Below are 22087 nucleotides of genomic sequence, written 5' to 3' on the forward strand. Positions count from 1 at the left end.
TAGTTGCTCTTATGAGGGGGCTGGAAACAATCAGGTAACAGAGTTAACTGATAAATGAACATATGATAGTGACAAGGGTGGTTGTAGTTTTAAAAATGACTGTCATTTTAAAAAAATGATAAAAAAATAAATAAATAAAATAAAGTATTTATTTTTGTATTCTACATTATTTATGCTGGGTGCTCTGAGTCCTACTGACTCGCTGACACTCTGTTAAAGTCCTGGAACTCAAAACTGTGCATGCTTAGCGAGTTCCAGGTTAAAAAAAAACAAAACAAAATACTTTCTGACTGTAAATCCAGACTGCCGTAAAAACAGTCCAGATTAAGGACAGAAGACATCAGTGTGTGATGGCCAGAAGTCTATGCGGTTTGTAACCACAGTAAACTGGAAGGAAATTGGTCTGCCATGTCGGCAGTCACGTAGATGACGAGGATGGCTGGATGGCTACTGATTGGTTCTCGCTCTCTTCCTGCACTTTGCGTGCTGGGAAAAAGTGAGAAACAGTAGCAGCAGACAGTAATTTGGTTTGGTCAGAGTTCGTAACTTCAAACTTCAATCAGGATCAGACAAAATAAAGTCTTCAAATATAACTTCTACAGTTCCTGCAAGTAAGTTACTGTCTGCTATTACAGGTAGCTCAGTTTTCTTTTGTAATTAGCATTGAATAAATACCTAGAAACATGCCATCTGACAAGAAACCGCAAGTCTCTGTCTTAAACACTAGTCTACACACTTTTTTGTGTTGAACTGCTGCTATAGTGTGAAATGTGAAGTAAGACATTCCTTACTGTTCCTGGAAACAGTGGGTGTGTAAATAGTTTGTGTGTAATTGCTAGTGTTGTAATTAGTAACAATGTGTTTTTGAGGTGCTGCAGCTGAGTTGCCAAAACAGAACTTTTATACTTCTTGTAAAAGAATGCTATTCATATCTGTGCTATTGTGGAATAGGCAGGCAGGATGTTCTTGTTCCCCACACATGTGGCAGGTTAGGTTGTGTTGTACTAGAAGCAACCGTCTGCTTTTATATTCTGGAATGTTTTTTTTTTCAAATAGAGCGCCTTGCAGGAACGCTTATGTTGTTTCCGAAATTGCTCACACTGAAGGCCAAAGTGCTTAACCGTATTGCGATGGCAAAACCTCGGTCCTCTGTTAGTTCTGCTGTTGTACAACTTTGATTGCTAATAAATATATGATGATGCCAGCGACCAAAAGAGTTTGTTAAATAGTCAATTTCTTTTATAAACAATAAAGAAAATGCATATGAGATCTTTAACATGTGCTGCAAAACAGATCAATAACAAGTGGAAATGGGAGTGATAAATTAAAAGAGAACAGTACACACACACACACACACACACACACACACACACACACACACACACACACACACACACAGTGAGCTCAGAAACTATGCAGGCCAGTTAAGGAAGTGTCAGGAATACAAAATGCAAAGAGCAGGTAAGGGCTGGTTGTAAACACGGTACTTATAAGAAGTACAGAAAAGTTTTTACCTGGCTGTCTGGCACCATTCCCAAACATAGTTCTCATAATCCACCAATTTCTGTAAGTGCTTAAAAATGTTTGTGTAATTCACGGGTGATTTCTACTACAGATGGCATACTCATACACTATATATGTTCAAGTGTATGGTTCTAGCTCACTCCCCAATATGCTGTATGAAAAATAAAACTACAAACAAGTAAGGCAGAATTAAAAAAAATAAATTGCCATCGCTGCTTGTTTATATTTAGGTGATGGACTTGACTCATTTTCTGTCCCTATTTTCTGTAGTAGGCATAATAAAGAAGTGCATGATTGTTTATTTACTATTGTTGTCAAGTACGGTGTTTAGTTACAGCGGCATATTTTCCTGTGACAGTAAACAAAAATGCACACTTTTATGCTTCATTAACAATGAAGTGTTAAATTCTGTGCTGATGGAAATGGAGCCACATATTTTATAAACACAGCAGCTGTGATTGCCAAAGATAACTAGATAAAATGCTCAATTGTATTACTTCTATGCAAGAGCAGATGAGTAGAATATGCTGTCAAACATTAAATACACGAATAAATAAATAAATACTACACACCCAGGTGGAAATGGGCTTACTGTATATACAAATGCATGTGAGATACCAGCTGCTTTAAATTAATCATACATCTCTGTGTTGCATTCAAATATATGCTGGACTGAAAACAAGAATAACTATAGAACAGTTTAACTGGATGGTCATAGATTTTCAGTGGGTAGTTTAAAAGGTGGCAGTCAATTTTACTCTTATCTTTGACTTAATTTTCCAAATATTGTTTTTGTAAATGAAGTCAGTTGTTTACTAGTCTAGATAGTGCAGCTTTAAGAAATATAAACTATTCTGCATGCTTAACTGGGAGATAAATGTAATTTGTGACTAATCACTGTATTTTTCTTTGCGTATGAATACAACTGCTGCATTTGTGCAGAAAGCACTAATTTACTTGCATTATGACACAAAAGGCTTTTAGCTTTTCCTGAATTGAGGATATATCTTATTGTATGAAACTGTACTATTGTCCTGCTTTTCTGTTTAAGGTGCATATGCTAAAATAAAGTGGTACTACTTTTGTTTAATTTTATGTATGGTAAAATAACTAAATAATGCTGATTTTTTTCCCAGTGAAAACATATTTTAGAAAAATAGTAAAATAACATGGTAAGTAATGCTGATGTTTTATATGAAAACATTCTAGCAAAAAGATGCTTTCTGCTACTTGAGTTTTTTTTAATTAAATTAATGTAACTACTGCAGTTTCAGTAGTATGCAGACAAATACATACTGTGTCTGTCTATGGATGCTATTTTAAATGTTCAGTAGTATCAACAGCCTATATGACAGGACAGTGAAAACCAGAATGTATACTTAAGGTAAAACTGTTTGCATGTAATGTAAACCAGCAGATTATCATACTCAGCCAACCCATTCCAAGTCCTGTGGTATTTTAATTTGCCAAAAGTTAAGAATTTGAAATGTGATAATACTGGAACCACGTTCTATATACCTTCAACCCCTCCCCACCATGCTCCCACCCCCTTCCTCCACCCAAAATATGTACGCTGCGCACCTGTAGTCCTGTTTTATGGACATTTAAGCATTCCTGCAAGGGCTACTGTACCTCGCTATGTTAATTTGCACCCTCCCCATTACCAATAATTTAGGCTATTTTTAGGCCTTCTTTGGTTTTAAAGTTTGTAGTCACTTGCTTTATATTTTCTGTCATTCTTCTTGATCCACTTGCAGACATTTGAGCACTTATTAAGGTCAACACCCTAATTCTTCTCTGTATTGTCTCATCACTATTTCATAATGACTTGGTGTAATCAGAAAACCATAAAAGATAATGATTAAAATAAAAATTCAACATAAAAATGTAACCCCCCCATCCAAGGTAGACACAAGTACAGTGTTTTTTCATCTGTCCTTGATTTTGCAGAATGTTCTGGTTTTCTGTCATATTTTTATACTATTAATTTATGCTTCTTATTATTCAGAAAATGCATGTTGCTGGTAGTATGTTACTTTGCACTTTTATAAAGCTGAATATAAATTATAATTAGAAATACAGTGCAAGGAGAAGTGGTTTGAGTTGAGTGCTGCTTGCTTTTTTATACTTGATTTTGACTGGCATTCCAGTAATGTATTTAAAAAGTAATTTATTTTTTCATTACTCACAACCCTTTTGTTTCCATCTAGATATTAAGTAAGCTGTCAAGTAGCCAATGCAATGAAATATTTTTTCTTCTTCTCCACTTCATTTTGTCTTGATTGGACTCATAATGTCTTGATTGGACTCTCATAATGATGGTCTGGCACCCAGGGCAGCATATTTAAAGTCCCAGTTTTTGTGGTTTTGAGCATAGCTTTGCCCCTTTCTAGTTGGTCACACCCCTTCCAATTGGCCCCACCCATTCATCTGTCTCCTGCAGCCCCCCTTTGATTTGAAGTCACCAGCCACCACTGGAATAGGAGGAGTCGAATTGAGTAGGCAGGAAATATTTTGAGTTTTGAGGACGAATAAGAGTACAAAACAGAGAAAAAGAAGAAATGCAATGAGGAGAGGTCCATCATATGTTAAATATAATATTTTTGTAAATCCTTTATATTTCTTGTTCCTCACTTAAACAGTAGGGGTTCCAGGTATAAAGTAGCATTTGTATTTCTTGTTTATCATTCTTTGGCTTTCCAGAATAAAATGACAGACATTAGAATATCTTTGACTCTTCCTTACATGACTGTTAGAGTCCAATACATCTCATATATGAACTTTAAGACTTTTTAAATTAACTTATTTATCCATTGGTGATAAGGGCTTTTGTACAAGTTAACACCAAAGTAACATTAACTTCTAACTCCATGTTTTTTATAAAGTCTATTCCACTTCCAAATTATAAGTATTAATTGCCAGTATAGGCAGAGACGGACTTTAGTCAACTGGTGCCCTAGGCAAAAGGGCTCCACAGCTCCCCCCACACCAACTGCTGCTGCCATCCTGGTCTATCTACACCATCCAGATTACTGGAAAAGTGACCCTGCTAGAGCGGTGCCCTAAGTGGATGCCTAGTTGGCCTATGCCTAAGGCCGGCTATGAGTATAGGTGCAATCAGTTAAGCAGTGGTTAACACCATAGATCTTGATTTACATCTCTTTGGACAGCGTTTTTATTAGTCATTGCTACAAAAGACATACGATTTAGCACAAATTGGTAAGCTGCATTCAGTACAAGAAATAAGAATCACATTTTTTGCACTGGTTTGTTCTAATGAGCACTGAAGACATTTCTGGACATTGTGTATGGAGAGAAGAAGAAAACCATCTATAGCTTTATTTCTGAGATTGTATGTCAGATCAATTTACAACTGTTCAACGTGTGAATTCTCTAACTTGTGCACTTATAGATATCAGTTGAATAGTTTTACTGACCAATGTAAATCAAAATCACATTTTTGTAGATAGCTGATGTAGACTCTGATGTTTCAGTTCACCTTCTGACAATTGCTGCAATGTTACAGTGGTTATTTATGGTGTTATTGGGGTAATATTCCGAAGACAGTAATGCAGACAGTTCAGCATATACATCTAGCTGTTTGATAGGCTAGGTCCATATTACTATTAATCATAAATGAGGACCTGTTTTATGTTATTCCTTCCCACTTTACCAGTAACACAATGGTTAGATTTGTGCAACACCTCTAGCTTTGATCAATTTTTATTAAAATCTACTAATTTTTAGATGAATCAAACATGGTTCAAAGTAACTTAATTTCTCATCTTTATGAATTTATCCATATTGTCACCCATTATGAGATGAGTCAAACCAAAAAACATAGCACTTACACAGCAAATATGAAGGTTAGGTCATGTTAACCAGGGTACATGTGTCCTGCAGTAAGTTAAGGATAGCTGACTTTGTTGCCCTGCAGCAGTGTTGTTGGGATATAGAACTGTATGGCACATGGAGCCTAGAACTTTGTGTGCACTGGGGAGTGGGGACACATGAAAGTCTGTGGTGTCTTCATAAAGATGGTAGGAAGCATTAGAGATGGGTGATACCCACGATTCATCACTAACAAGTATGTTCCATGTAGGTCACAAAAAACTCATAAGCAAAATAAAGACTGGGGGTCAGGAGAGAAGTGAAGCAGGCTGAGTAGTAGTAGGTCTCAGGGGAGGTGATAGCCACATAAATATACCATCGGGTGCAGAGAAGAAGGCTATAGCTAGACCAACAAGATGCTCAGACATATATAAAGAAGGCTACAATCCAAGGACAATGAGGGTCTTCTGCTGCCTTGGGCACTGCATGCGGTTCTGTTAATCTTACAGAGAAAGAGATGTAGTAATGGAAGAAGAGTGCAATGAAGTAGAAGGATAATTTAGGGAATAAGAGGTGAAGACCACATGGGTTGCTATAGCAACGAGTTTCATCATGTTGAATACAAGGAGGGGCAGATAAGTCATGATATGGGTCTGCAAGATACTGAGAGATAACTGTGAAAGGGTACCATTTGGGAAGACAAATAATGAGGAGAAATCAGATCTGAAAAAGATCAACTTCATAGAGAGAGGACAAATGCATAGAATGGGTTACCTCAGTGGGTAGTAAATAGGATAGCACCTCAATCGCTAATGACTTTGGACTCAACCAATGTCTTCCAAAAATATAATACATATGTTTGTTGGTATGTGTAGAATCAATAACTGGGGTAAATTGGAAAAGTAACTAATTTTCATGAATCCAGTGTAATCAGTCTTCATGAATGCTTATGTTTATGTATTTTATCTCATTTTATCATTCAATGTTGCAAATGTACTATATCTGATTGTGTGTGAGGGTGGTTGTCAGCATTACCTACAATCCTATAGAGTTAAAAACTTTTCTAAATCACAGGGTTACAAACCTGGCTTAAAAAGCTAAAACATCCCCATAAAACAACAATAATCAAAAACAGTCTACAGACAAAACATATTTTTATTTGTTACTGTAAAAAAAACATAAAAAATAACAGGCTTATTCATTTGAATAGAAACATTAAGACACCATCTCATTAGATCTTCACAGTTTTCTGCTGACTCTCTTGAATGTGATGCCACCAGCAGTGGAACACTGGAAAAGAAACACACAAGTATTTAATCACAAAGTATTACAACAGACTAAGCAAAAACAGACCATCACACACAAAAAGCAAAGTCACAAATCTGCAGTGAAAATGGGATACTAAAATTAATATTTGAGCCAAGGAAATCTTTAGAAGTCCTTGAGTAAAAATACTTAGGGACTACTGCCAAGCCCTTACTAAACCTATACTTCCCTGAGAATAAAAATGGACTGTGCCATATTCTGAGACACTTGCCTTCAATGCAGATAAATTACTCTGGTGTAATTCTGGTTTGCAGAAAGGCATTATACTAGAATAACTGCAATACATTGAGATGAATAAAGTGTTTTAAAATTCCACTTGATTGTTGTCATGTGTCTAAGTCCCAAAACTTTTATGTGGGAAGGAAATTATGCTACCGATACATTTACACTGTAGCTCTGAAGTCACAGTAGGTGTATAACAGACTGGTAATGGGTTACTCCCTAAGTTACTCAGCTGCATGAAACCCACCCAACCCAAAATGAAAAAGCACCTCAGGAACACGTAAATCCTGTAGTCACCTCCATGGTTGGCTACCAACAGCAAACTAATAAATGAAGGTGGTGCTTGTGACAAAACATGCTGATTTTTCTCATTCCCCAAAATATAGCTGGCTACACCTCTATACCAGCAGGTCATATTACTCACAGTTCTTCAGATCCACAAACAAAGAATAAAATCTTAAGGCCAACAATTTGTGAGCAGGACTGCATTTCAAAGCAGCCTGATGCCTTAGGTACAGCTTATTTTAAAACGGTGTCTCTTCGTCTCCAGATTTTCCTTTGCTGGTATCTTTTTGTGAATTCTTCTCATTCTATCCCCCCCCCCCCCCCGCACATTGTTATTACCCTGGTTGTTCCGGTCTGGAAACAGCACTTATACACGGGGAACTTAAATTCACACACTTTCTATGATTTGTCCAATGCTCACATTTCACATTTTAGACATTTCAAATGCTATTTATAAAAGGGAAAACTGAAGTGACAAGACATTTTCTTCATGCATTTCCCTGAAAACTCTCTTATTATCAATGCTCTTATAACTTCTTACTATAGTTAGATGGGAGGAACAGTCTTGGTTAACTGGATAAAAGTAAACAGATTTAATGTTTCAGGGTGCAGAATAAACAGGGTGCTAAAGTGCTACATGAGGTATAATGCAAGCACCAAAGAGAAGTTTGATCAGTTTGTTTACTATTCAGCCATTACTCCTGCTTCCTTTCAGGCTTTACCTGCTGCACATGTTCTTTCTTTCTATTGCTCTGCACTCATTACAGTTTTCTATATTCTGGCCTTCACATATTAAGAACGCTTGTGGTTTCATATGTTTTTGCTTCTGGTGTATTCATAAGAGATTGAACTACTGCTAGTGATTAAAATTTGCTATAGAGATCTGTTTGTAAAGAGCTACAAATCTGTAATGGGAAATTAGACAACTTCTCTCGAACGGACTCATTTTACAAAAGCCAGGAACAAGTTTACGAATGCATTGTAAGGAAGTTTTTTCTTTTCCTCTTTCTTCCAGCACTCATCTAACTTTTCTGTCATACAGATGTAGAAGTGTTGCTATGTATAGACTTGCATATGCATGTGATGTACCACATTGCCAAGCCTGCATGTCATTCAGATCCTCCTTAGTGTGAAGGAATCAAACACTCTGAGAAAATTAGTAAACGGCTTACCAATGTTATTTATTTTTATGATTAATTTAAGCTTTCTGAATTTACTGTTTTGTGTTTTTGATGAACTTAAGCAAACGTTTCAAGTTCCAATCATTAATTCTGCTAACACACAGGACACTTATAGTCATGTTATCACCATTCTGTGTCAAATTCACACCAAGCACTGGCCATATAAACAACAGTTGTTAAGGGGTGATGATGGTGTTTAAGCATAAGAAGTGAATGAATACAGATTTTATCAGTGTGCTAAAACATAAAAAAATCACATCTGAGCTAAATAAAAAATATATTTTAAGAACTAAAGAGATATTCAACTTTCTGAGCAATCAGTGTAAAATATGTGAGAGAGCAAAATGCCTCTTTTATAGTCTGGCTGGAGGTGGCAAAGTTGGTAAGCTGTGCCATCCTTTCCTGTGTGTGTGTGTGTGTGTGTGTGTGTGTGTGTGTGTGTGTGTGTGTGTGTGTGTGTGTGTGTGTGTGTGTGTGTGAGAAAGTCAAGTCTCAAAGCTCCTATGTATCAAAATGTCATATTTACAATTTTGAAAATTCAGTACAGTTCTGGAGTGGAATAAATGATATACGTGGCAAATGTGGTCCACTAACTTGGTTTCATATCTGACTGGAAGAGTTAAACCGAGAATTCCCTCTTACACTGTACTCTTTTCACTGTTGGGTTATTTATTTTATTTATTTATTAATCATTAAAATAACTAGTTTGTGTGTTAACTGGCTAGGAGAGCTGGCCCATCGATCCTTTTTAATCATGATCTGGGCTAAATGGCATAGACAATATACCTACAGTATTTGTTGGCATATGCCGATTGATACATACAAGCAAAATTTATTGACAAAGTTATTGTCAAAGAGCAAATTGACATGCTTAGATATATAAATGAGATACATTAAAATGACAACTATAAAAATGAATTACTAGCTACTATCTTATTGCAAATATAAGTTTAACCAGCAGAGTATCATCTGATCAAACAAAGGTTATTATATAAGGAAAGGGTATGCATTTTGAAATATAAAACATTGACTACTAATGGGCTTAATAAAGACAATAACTGGGAGTAATTAATCTAATTTATTGTTTTATTCTTTAATTAGATGCTTTTATTGCATATATTGTGTGTGTTTTTGATGATTTCAGTTCCTTTGAAGGTATTTATGCCAAGGTGCTATGAGTGAGAAGTGTTTTAATAAACTGAGTGTGCTGCTATATTTCATGTTTTTTCATGTAAATGAGAGATGCTGAAAGTCTTATTTTGAAGGAATATGTAATATAAACTAAATTAAATTAACAATATGGCAACAAACGTCACAGATTGCAAGTAACATGAAAACCAATAAGAAATCAAAAAAAAAATCTTGCTTATTTCCCACTTTTCTGAGAGTTAAAAAAGTTCAGTTACAGGCTTGCTGCTCCTGAACTGTTTGAAAGTTTCTGTGAGGCCATTTTTGCTTGGGCTGAAGGAGGGTCTCTGTGTTCATCAGTGGCAGTGACTAACATTGAGCAGCTTCCCTGCCCCGGAGGTGGTTACTGACTTGAAACTGTAGTTTTATTGGCCACTAGGGGTCATTTCCATAACTCCTTCATTTGTCCTCAGAGGAGTGGTTTAAGGTTATAACTTGTAGTTTATTGGCCATTTTGGGTCATTTCCTGTCTTTTCCAGCCCCTGCTATAAAGCACGCTTTAGCGGATTTAGCCGATTTAGCCCGATTTAGCACGGAGCTGCCACTGTTGCACACTAGGGCAGCGCCGGTTAAGCAGGTTTAAACTATTCGGGCTACCTAAAGTCCACTCTTCAAATTTTCCCTTAAAACTACCTTCCTCGAACTATACTACTGATCTAATCAGCTTATCCTATAATTAAAAGATCATCTCTACTTGACTCCAAGTAGACTATTCTCTATCTGTTAAACGTAGCACTTGCTCCTACAGTACTTATTACCTTGATACGGCACTCTTGTCATAGATAGTACCCCAAAAGGCAACCCCATTTCTCGGTCACCCACGTCCCGAATCTTTTTAAAGTTTTTTTGTCTATTCCTTCTAGCATGTCGAGGATCAGTTGCTAGTGTCCTCTCCTGCTCAGCTGGTTAACCTGGGAATATTGAGGCAATGTTACAATTGCCTCATGTACACAGACAACCCTCTCCTCCTCCCACAAAACACAAATACATGCGAGAGATGCAACTATACGGCCAAACTGGAGGCTGAGCTCTCTCAACATAGGACTGGCAAGACCAGTCAGGAGGAGAAGGTTACCACACACACTATAGACCCAGTCTCACATAGTACCATTACAACCTCAAATCATACACATAAACACACAAAGACATACTCGGAGGCTCTGATCAAAATCTACCAAAACAGCAGAGGCCACCAAAGCAGACACCCAAACAACCACCACCTCAGAACACAACACCTGCAACACATAGACCTCACAGTCAGAGTGTCAAACAGTCACAGCCCTTAAGGCCAAACACAATGCCAGACACACTAGTCATTGGTGACTCCATAGTCAGACACACTGGCGTCCCGCCACCAGACTGAGTAAGGAGAAGGTCACAGTAAGCTGCCTGTCGGGCTAGAATCCGCCACATAACGCAAGCACTCAGGTCTCTCAACAGCAGGTACAAATATGACTCAGTCATTGTCCACGCTGGTGTAAGCAACCTGAGACGTACCTCCTTGGACTACATGAAAAGAGACATTGAGGAGCTCTCTGATTATGTAGCCCAGGCAGGTATGACCCTGACCTTGAGCAGTATCCTACCTTCACCAAGAATGATGCCACAATACAGAGATAAGATGATCAGCTTTAACAATTGGCTTAAACACTGGTGTCATTCAAAGGGGATCCAGTGTCTGTCTGCCTGGGATGACATGCTGGACAAGCCAGCTGCCAAGAAGGGCGGCTTGCACCTGTCACCCCTGGGATTCGGATATTGGCAAAGGCTCTTGCCACCCCATAGTGCCTTTTTAGGCAAGGCTCAAATTCTAAACCTACCACCCTAGAACACAAAAACGGAAAAAAACTAAGGGTAATGCTGCTCAATGCCAGAAGTCTAAATCTCAAAATGCACGCACTCGAGGCCCTTCTCAGTATGGAGAACGTCGATGTCTGTGCTGTGACAGAAACCTGGTTCAAGGCTCCTGAGAGCACCCCAGCGCTATCAGGTTTTACCTCATATCATGCGTTCCGCCCCAAAATCCGGACAATACCAAGAAAGGAGGGTATCCATATTCATCAAGGACACCCACACCTCAAGACTGGTGGCAATGCACGATGCATCAGAGACCATCCAGGTGCAATTAACCATAGGCAAGACTGCTCTGCAAATTGTAGCATGTTACAGGCCACCCTCACAAACTCAGGAACCTCACATGGCCTTCCTAAAACACTAGAGGGGATAAATGTATCACCAAACACCATCATACTAGGTGACTTCAATTACCCTAATATAGACTGGGAACACTACTCAAGCCCAAACACCCTAGCCCAAAAGTTCCTGGAATTCATAAACTCAAATGCCATGGAACAACTAGTCACCATCCCCACAAGAGGAGATAACATACTTGATCTCATCATCACGAACATGGGAGCACAATGTTCAACACCGAGGTGTACCCTCACTGGTGAGATCAGACCACAAACTAATCTCGCTGGAGGTCCTCATCCCACCCCACCTGAAATAAAAAGACCACAGTAAAGAACTTCTCAAAAGCCGACTTCACACTTCTAAAGACTAGTGTGGTCTCCTTTAAGGCCCCGAGCTGGCGGAAAACAGTACTCAAGCCGCGGAATCACTTACAAATGCCTTCTACCTGCACCTGCAGGACTACCTGGATAAGGCAATCCCAAGCAAAACAAAGACTCTTTGTACCAAAGGCAGCGTCCAGTCTGGTGGACCCCAGCCATAAACAAACTCTACAACAAAAGGAGGAAGCTACTACAAGATAGAGCAAAATCCTTAAAAGGTAAGATACCCTTGATCACTATAAGTAAAAAACTAAGAGCTCTCATAAAATCATCCAAAGCAAATTTCGAGAGAAAAATAGCTAAAGACTCAAAAGACAATCATAAGGCCTTCTTTAGCTATGTTAGAAACCTGGGAGGAAACTCCCAGATATGCTCAGAGCTAGTTCAAAATGATGTGAAGATTACTGATCCTACAGACATTGCCAACATACTGGCTGACAGGTTCAGTGCAAACTTCTCCCCCTCCCCAAAAGGAGAGATATCTATACCAAACGATTGCAGCCCCCAAACATCTCCAGCGCCCAAGTGAGAACTGCTCTCTCCAAAGCAAAAACACAGCATCCATGGGACCTGATGGTGTCCCCGGCTGTGTGCTCCATGAACTCAATGAGGAATTAAACCCACAGCTAGGACAGCTGTTTAATCAAAGTCTTACCTCTGGATACGCACCCAGGAGTGGCACTGCAACTGTGGTACCACTTCACAAAGGCGGTGCCTCCACCGACCCTGGAAATTACCGCCCATTAGCTTGACAAGCCTTATCTGCAAAGCCATGGAGAGGATCATAATGGACCTCATAAATAAAGACATAGGGAATTTGCAGACTTTGGATCCAACCCAGTTTGGCTTTGTCAAAGGCAGATCATGCCTTTTAAACTTGGTTGACTTTTGAAACAGTCACCAAAGCCATTGATGAGGGAAAGGCAGTCCATACAGCCTACCTCGATCTGGCTAAGGCCTTCGATACAATACCCCACTCGGGTATCATTGAAAAACTCATCAGCTTAAATGTCAACCCATACATCACAAGATGGGTTGCAAACTGGCTGAGTGACAGAACCCACAGGGTCAGAGTTGCTGGTGCCATGTCAGACTCAAAGCCTGTCACAAGTGGTGTCCCACAGGGCTCAGTCCTGGGCCCACTCTTGTTTGGCATCTACTTTTCAAGTACAAGCAAACACAGGAGGGTTATGGCTGACAAAGTTTGCAGATGACTGCAAACTGGGCCATAGTAGAAAACACATCTGATACAGATATCCTTCAGAAGGGTCTCACAGAAATGGATAACTGGTGCCAGAGCCACGGCCTAAAGTTAAATGCCAAAAAATGCATAGTCATACCCTTCGGGAAAAACAAGGTTACCCTAGCTACCAAATAGGTGGCAATCCACTGAGCACAGAAGAAGTTATCAGGGACCTGGGGACCCAGGTTGATAGTAGTCTGTCATTCGACACCCATGTAGCTAAAGTAGTTAGGAAGACCTTCTACATTGCCCACCTTATCATGAAGGGATTCTCATCTAGATCAAGGAGGTCATAGTCTCCCTTTACTCATCACTCATCAGGCCAATGATTGAGTACAATGCCCCATTCGAATGTATCTGACCCGACACTTGCAGCAGCTGGAGAAGCCACAAAGTTCCTCACCAAAAGGATAAAGGGTCTCAAAATCTGTCCTATGCTGCCCGACTGAAAGAACTCCAGCTCTATTCAGTCACCGCTTGCTCAGAGGTGACCTTTGCCTAACATACAAGGCCATGTCAAACCCAGATTTGATGAATATGCTTCACCTCAAAAAATCTAGATCCATCAGAGCCACAAGGGCGGGAGACTTAAACCTTGACACGGCTATTAATAGGACGTGCTGGAGGGATAGATTCATCACCCAAAGACTCCCTATGCTGTGGAACAAAATCCCGGTACATGTGAGGCAGAGTACCTCGCTGGCCTTGTTTAAGAGAAATCTTGACCAATGGATGGGAGATCACAGATATACCCCAGGGATAACCTCAGTGTCACTGCTCGACAGAGGCACAGCAAAATAATGGGTATAGTTCCCCATACTAAAGGGGTGGCGTAAGCCAGAAAACGATGGGCTAGGCTTGTAAATGCCCTCGGGCAGATAGCCTAGTATGAACCTATGAACCTATGAACCTATGAACCTAAATCAATATATACATTAGGAACTGAAGTGCAGCTCCCCATTGTTGAATGGAGCCCTGGTCTCCCTCATACTAGGCAGGGGCATTCATCACTACACTAATGATGAAGGTTCTGCAATGGGAGTATTTTATGTTTTACCGTTTTCATTATTTACTAACACCTTGATCTGGCACATTGGGAGCTTGAGTGCTCTTCATTTTGCTGATGATTATTCCTCTCTGTAGTTTCTGATGTGTCTAACTCTGAACGTATGCTTACAATTAAAGATGTTAGCACATGGTATATGCACATTACCTGATCATACTAAAGGTAAAAATATGGCTTTCCTTTTCATTTTAAGACCTACTGCACTCGCAGCATCTGTTCTTCTGGTGATGTTTACCTTGACACCACACGTTATCAAGCAACTGGGAACATAACTTGACCCTCAACTTTCATTTCCGAATCACTTAAATGATGCTCAGCCTGGCATTATAGAAAACTAACTGTTTTTGTTTAAGTAATTATTTGGGTTCTTGGTCATAGGAATTTTTCTTACATAGCTGAATTAATGAGTACCATTATAGCAGCTGTCTCCATGGATAATCTGCAGAGGTTTCAATCATTGCAAACATGTATTCCTAGGCCTATAGCCTTGACTTTTGACAAAGACTATACGGTTTGTACTTAGGGTGGTGGTCTAACTCTGTATTAAGGAGAGTTCTGATAATAGTTTATGTTTATTCATATACAAATTGATCATCCAAGCTACATATCCTGTTGGGCATAATAACTGATTTATGATGTTTGTAAGTTCATAGTTATACCTGTTCTATTAAGTATCCATTGTTACTAACTCTTCCTTGGATTAAACAAAGTCATAATGCTTTTCCTTCCTAGCTAGAGGTTTCTGACGTGGCCTTTATTCTAACATCACAGCAGCTCAGGATTTTAGCTTCTTTTGTACTTGGTGACATGTCCATATTGTGAATAATTTAAATGTTTTGATGCTTAATGTTGCCTAAGATACCTGGCAGTTTTCTCACTGTTTCTCCTGTACCTGGGCGGGTATATTTATAAGGTCCTCTGTAGAGACTATAATCATGCTTCATTAAAATTAGGATTAAATGTGAATGTTTAGCTGAACTAAGTAATCAACCAAAAATGTCACAGTAGAATGGCAAACCACTTCACCCCATGTGGCTGGACAGCACCCTACCTCCCACCTAACTATAACCCGCTCTAAGGACATGATATCTTTAGATAGGTTATTATGTTTCTTTGGGAGAGTACTGTCAGCTATTTAAACAGTTTAGTAAATCTTTTTTCAATAATCCTACTTTCACCAAAATGTGATTCAGTAATTAAATGTGCTCACCTATATGATCACAATTTTTAGATATGGAGTTGAAAGAATGTCGTTACGGTTTTTGGTAAGAAGAAAGACATTTTCTGTCCCCCTTTTTTCCCTATTTCTCTTTTAATATTATTTTCCTAATTGTTGTTTACTTTTTACTTAATATTTCCTGTGTTACTCCATCACTGTGTTTATTGCAATGTTTGATTTATGTCCTGAACCATGGTTGAAACAGATCCTTTAAATAACATAATAACCAGGAAAAAGAAAAACTAATAAAAAATTGAAGAAGCAGTGAAGGACCTCGATAACCACTTTATTGAATACAATCCAATGAAGTTAAGCACTTTCGTCCCAAGTATACATCAAAGGGACTTTCTCAGAACTAAAATTACAACCACTAACACAGCTTAAAATACTCCAAACAATTAATCAATAAACTAATAATGCAATAATCAATTAAATAAAATAATCAATTAAAATTGGATTAAATTTAACCCTCAAGATGCCTAAGCTTCAACAAACAATTAATACTAGTGTACTCATTCAGCCCAGGGAAAACAAAAGCATTTAACTGTAATTGCCACTTTAATTCACATAGTTCAAGATGTTCTGGCAATAGTTTACCCTGCTGGTCAAATCCAATCTGCTGAATTACTGAAAAACTGAATTCATGATTATTATACTCCATCACATGTTTACTCTATGCATTAGTTTGTTTACTTTTTTTAATGTCAGCCAAATGTTCATACATTCTTTCACGTAAACATCTAGTAGTTTTACATATATAAAAGGCAGGACATTGTAGGCACTTTGCCGGGTATACAACATTCCTAGATTGACAATTAAAATGTCCTTGCTAACTACGGGAGCAAGCTTCAGGCTCTTGGATTTTTGTTTCTCAGTGCAAGGACATTTTAATTGTGATTCAGCAGACTGGCTTTGACCATCAGGGTAAACTATTGCCAGAACATCTTGAACTATGTGAATTAAAGTGGCAATCATGGTTAAATGCATTTGTTTTCCTTGGCTGAATGAGTACACTAGTATTAATTGTTTGTTGAAACTTAGGCATCTTGAAGGTTAAATTTAATACAATTTTAATTGATTATTTTATTTAATTGATTATTGCATTATTAGTTTATTGATTAATTGCTTGGGGTATTTTAAGCTGTGTTAGTGGTTGTAATTTTAGTTCTGAGGAAGTCCCTTTGATGTATACTTGGGACAAAAGTGCTTAGCTTCATTGGATTGTATTCAATAAAGTGGTTATCGAGGTCCTTCACTGCTTCTTCAGTTTTTTATTAGATCCTTCAAATAAGTCCACATAGTAATAAAAAGTGAAATAAATGAAGTAAAATACTGTGCTTTGTTATGATGCTCAATATTTTTGACAACATTGAATAATCTTTTTTTGTCTGACTTCATAGGACTTTGTTAGGGTTCTATTGAAAAACATCTAATTTTCAGGTGACGCATGACTGTTGCAGTGGACTTAAAAATTCAAATTAAGCTAAGAACCGTTTGTCATCCTTTAAATATCTTAAAGAGGGGTGACTAGTATGAGGCAGAAACATCTCCTTCCTTGATCATCACACTGTAGCTATCAAGCACTTCACTTTATTAATTTACCTATATACTAGAACTGCCATCCCTAATCCAACATTGAGCATACATTCAAATTGCAATCAGTACTCTATGATTTGATTTTAGATATATAAAACAGTGTAAGAAATGTCTCCGTGTGGAAGATTTTCAATCCATATATAGCTAATTAATCACTGTATATTAATTAGGTCAGATAATGGTAGCAGAAGTAGTGAACTTAAACTCGTCCTAAGTAAAAAAAAATATATATATATATATATATATATATATATATATATATATATAATTTGAAATACTGTACAGAATTACTAAGTATTTGAAAGTAATCCAAGCAGGGTAGGCAGTCTGTTTCCAGTCAAAAATCCTTTATTAATTACACAGACAAGTGATCCAAGTAAAACAACAATAAGAGAGTAATAGTTTCCTCACAAGCTTTCTTATTATATATATATATCTATTTTATCAGGCAAGGGAGTGGTTTATTGTGCTGTAAAACAAAGTGTTATTGGTATACATGTTAAATTCACATCCCTTCCCCCATCAGTGTGACATTCGAGCTGGTCCTGCCCTACTAAGTAGCTGTCATAATAATATAACCCTTATGTACTTTAAATAAAATTAATAAGGATGTGAATTTAACATGTATACCAATAACACTTTTTTTACAGCACAATAAACCACTCCCTTGACTGATAAATAAATATATATATATATATATATATATATATATATATATATATATATATATATATATATATATATATGGATCACCTTTAAAACTTCGAAATCGCGTGTCACCGACACACTAATAACCGACAGCAAAAGACCGACAACAAAAAGCATAGCAACGCAAAACACGAAAACCATTACACCAACACACTACACGTAAACAGCACAGTACACTACATAACATATGCACTATCCCTAACCCAAACCCTAACCCTAAGGTCGACACTACCGCACACTTACCCTACCTGCACCCTAACCCTAACTCACTTACCCACCCCTAAACCCACAGTCCCTCACTATCGCACACACCTACCTGCACCTAACCCTAACTCACTTACCCACCCCTAAACCCACAGTCCCTCACTATCGCACACCCTACCTGCACCCTAACCCTAACTCACTTAACCCACCCCTAACCCACAGTCCCTCACTATTGCACACACACCCCACCTGCACCCTAACCCTAACTCACTTAACCCACCCCTAACCCACAGTCCCTCACTATCACACACTTACCTGTCCGCTCCCTAACACTAAATCCCTCACTCGCGACACTTACCGAGTCCGTCGGGTTCTCACCTTGTCGGTCATCTGCGTTGTCGGTATTCTCGTCCCGTCGGATTCCGTGTCGGCCAAACGCATTGTCGGGCATCTAAAGGTGACCCATATATATATATATATATATATATATATATATATATATGTATACATCATAAGAAAGCTTGTGAGGAAACTATTACTCTGTTATTTTTGTTTTACTTGAATCACTTGTCTGTGTACTTAATAAAGGATTTTCGACTGGAAACAGACTGCCTACCCTGCTTGGATTACTTTCAAATGCTTAGTAATTCTGTACAATATTTCAAATTATATATTTTTTATTATTTTTTTTTGACTTAGGACGAGTTTAAGTTTGTTACTTCCTCTGCCATTATCTGATCTGATTAATATACAGTGATTAACTAGATATATATGGATTGAAAATCTTCCACACAGAGAAATTTCTTACACTGTTTTGTTTTTGGACCCGCTATACTTGTTTAGTGGGTTGTTTGAGACTCAAGGATGCTATGGAGATTGCTTGATTTTAGATATATAAAATCAAAGAGCAGATGCATGCACAATGTCATTTGGGAATGACTGGTCTAGCATGTTATTCCTATATTGATGTGTTCTTGTCACAGCCAGTGGGTTAGAGTCACAGATAAATGAGGTTTACTATAAACCACAAAGCTTGAAATAAAGAGGATGAGCCTAAAGTAACTTCAACACTTTGGTCCTAATGAATAAAATTAATCAGATCAGCAGAAAGCAATTATGAAACTTACCTCAACCAGGTTTCCTCCTACAATTTCAGCAGTGTGATGATAATTTGGGAAGTCCACCACAAGCTTGCCGCCTTCCATGTTAACCGTTGCCTATGAAAATGAAAATGACATATTCGTCATCTTCTTTATATATATTCTACAGTGAATATTTGTGACTATTATTATTTACTTTAGTATTGTAGCATCGCTGCCCATAATAACTGAATGACATACTAACTCAGACAAAGGAGATAAAGAGATGTGTTTTATTAGTTTGACTAATAAATATGAGTAGGATAATTTCTGGAATACTGAATGGAATAGTAAAGGGATATATACAGAAAAGACCAAGATACTTGTCATGAATCCCCTCACTCCATGTGACCTTTACCAGTTGCCTCAGACTAAGAACACAACTGGTGGCAGAAACACTGGAATGGAGACTTCTCTTGATTATACAGTCAGGTGAGTAATGTGTGTTAGCATCCAGTGTGGTGTCATCCTCCATGTTTCATTAGGGTTTTGTGAGTGCTGTCTAACCCCTACCCCATTAGTTATCAAACATTCTACATCCTATAATGTTAGGACCTAAAGGTAGACATGAGTACTGCCTGCCCTCACTCTAGCATTAGTACTACCAATCCTCACTATAGCATGAGTACTACCAACTCCTCACTCCGGCATGAATACTACCAGTTCTCACTTCAGCATGAGTACTACCAGTCCTTACTCCAGCGTGAATGCTATCAATCCTCACTCCAGCAAGAGTACTACCAACCCTCACTCCAACATGAGTACTAACAACCCTGGCTCCTGCATAAGTACTACCAATCCTCACTCCAGCATGAGTACTACCAATGCTCACCCCAGTATGAGTACTACCAAACCTCACTTAACATGAATACTATCAATTCTCACTCAGCATGAGTACTACCAGTTCTCACTCCAGCGTAAGTACCACCAATCATCATTCTAGTGTGAGTGCTACCACCCCTCATTCCAGCATGAGTACTACCAACTCTCACTCCAACATGAGTACTACCAACCCTGGCTTTAGCATAAGTACTACCAGTCCTCACTCCAGCATGGGTACTGCCAGTGTTCACCCCAGTATGAAAACTACCAAACCTCACTCCAACATGAGTACTACCAACCATCACGCTAGCATATGTTCTACCAACCCTCACTCCAGCACGAGTTCTACCAGTTCTCACTCAATCATGAGTACTATCTCACTCCACTATGAGTACTACCATTCCTTACTCCAACATGAGTACTACCAACCATGGCTCCAGCTTGAGTATTACCAACCCTCACTCCAGCTTGAGTAATATCAATCCTTACTCTAGCATGATTACTACCAGTCCTCATTCCAGCATGGGTAGTACCAACCCTCACTCTGGTATGAGTGCACCCAACTCTCAGTCCAGCATGAGTGCTACCAACTCTGAATTCAGCATGAGTACTACCAACCCTCACTCCAGCATGAGTACTACCAGTTCTCACTCAATCATGAGTACTATCTCACTCCACTATGAGTACTACCATCCCTTACTCCAACATGATTACTACCAACCATGGCTCCAGCTTGAGTATTACCAACCCTCACTCCAGCTTTAGTAATATCAATCCTTACTCTAGCATGATTACTACCAGTCCTCATTCCAGCATGAGTACTACCAACCCTCACTCTGGTATGAGTGCAACCAACTCTCAGTCCAGCATGAGTACTACCAACTCTGAATTCAGCATGAGTACTACCAACCCTCACTCTAGCATGAGTACAACAAACCCTCATTTCAGCATGAGTACTACCAATCCTCCCTCCTGACTAGACTGCAAGTAGTCCTTGATAGGTCACACTCGCATGTGCACTGGTGCTTAAGACTGTCACCAAGGAATCCTCCAGGTGGAGCTTTAATTGCAGGACTTGGAGAACCATCCACCCTGGACAGATGAGACACCAACTGGCTGCTCAGTGTGATCCATTGTAACTCTTTCAGTGTTCCGGTCTGCTAATGAAACCTGGGTTGGTTGAAGTGGCAAGTTTTGTCCCACTTTACCATGGAGCCAGCACTGTTTCTTTCAGCCTGGATGTAGACAAATTTTGTCATCATAAAACTAGTTTCAGAAGACTGATCTGTTGCTCATGCTTCTTTGGATTATTAGGAATTGGATGTTGTTTTATTAAAAAGTACTATTTCATTAGCCTTTTTCATTAATTCCTGTTGTTCCTAAGTGTATGACTGACTCAGAACTCTAAATACAGCTGTGGCATATAGCGGTGGCAAACCCTAATGGGCTAGCCATATTAATATTTACACCTTACACACAATCTCATCTGCCTATCTGTGTATTTCATGCTTTCTTAGCAAGTAATAAGTACTTTCAGGTGTGGTGCCATCATGACTAAAGTTATATTGTATGGTGGTTGAGAGGAACACTTTTGTAAACTTTAACAAGGACAGCAAACTGTATAAGTCTAGCATTGTTTTTATGTAAGCATTTGATTCAGTATTATTATAGAGACCAGTTGGCATAATGGTTAAGGTCTTCACCTCCCATGCACAAAGTACAAGGTTTGAGCCAATGCCTGTTTGGAGTTTGCATGTTCTTCCTGTGTCTCTGTGGGTTCCTCCCACCTCCAAAAAACATGCTGAGTGTTTTCATCACAAACTCATTTATGACGGGAGCTGTAGACAGCAGCACAGATTCTACATGGTGCACTACAGGGGAAGAGTTGTATAGGCCAACTGCTTTGGTTATCTACTGTGGTGCGCAGTATCCTCAAGATAGGAGAACATGGATCACAAAC

At 38.6% G+C, this 22087-nt stretch overlaps 1 protein-coding gene across 1 annotated transcript in view; it reads right to left on the reverse strand.

Annotated features, from left to right (window-relative positions):
* Positions 1-418: 418 nt before the first annotated feature.
* LOC122810720 (gastrotropin-like) overlaps positions 419-22087 on the reverse strand; it is a 65374-nt gene continuing 43705 nt past the window's right edge. Inside the window, exons 4-5 of the mRNA XM_044082284.1 lie at positions 19294-19383; positions 419-553 (exon numbers count right to left, since the gene is read on the reverse strand). Of these exons, the coding sequence (XP_043938219.1) occupies positions 419-553; positions 19294-19383 (225 nt within the window). The remainder of the gene's footprint in view (positions 554-19293; positions 19384-22087) is intronic.

The sequence above is a fragment of the Protopterus annectens genome, chromosome 9.part0 (assembly GCF_019279795.1).
Source record: "Protopterus annectens isolate FY-2018-M chromosome 9.part0, PAN1.0, whole genome shotgun sequence".
In the NCBI taxonomy this organism is placed as follows: Eukaryota; Metazoa; Chordata; order Ceratodontiformes; family Protopteridae; genus Protopterus; species Protopterus annectens.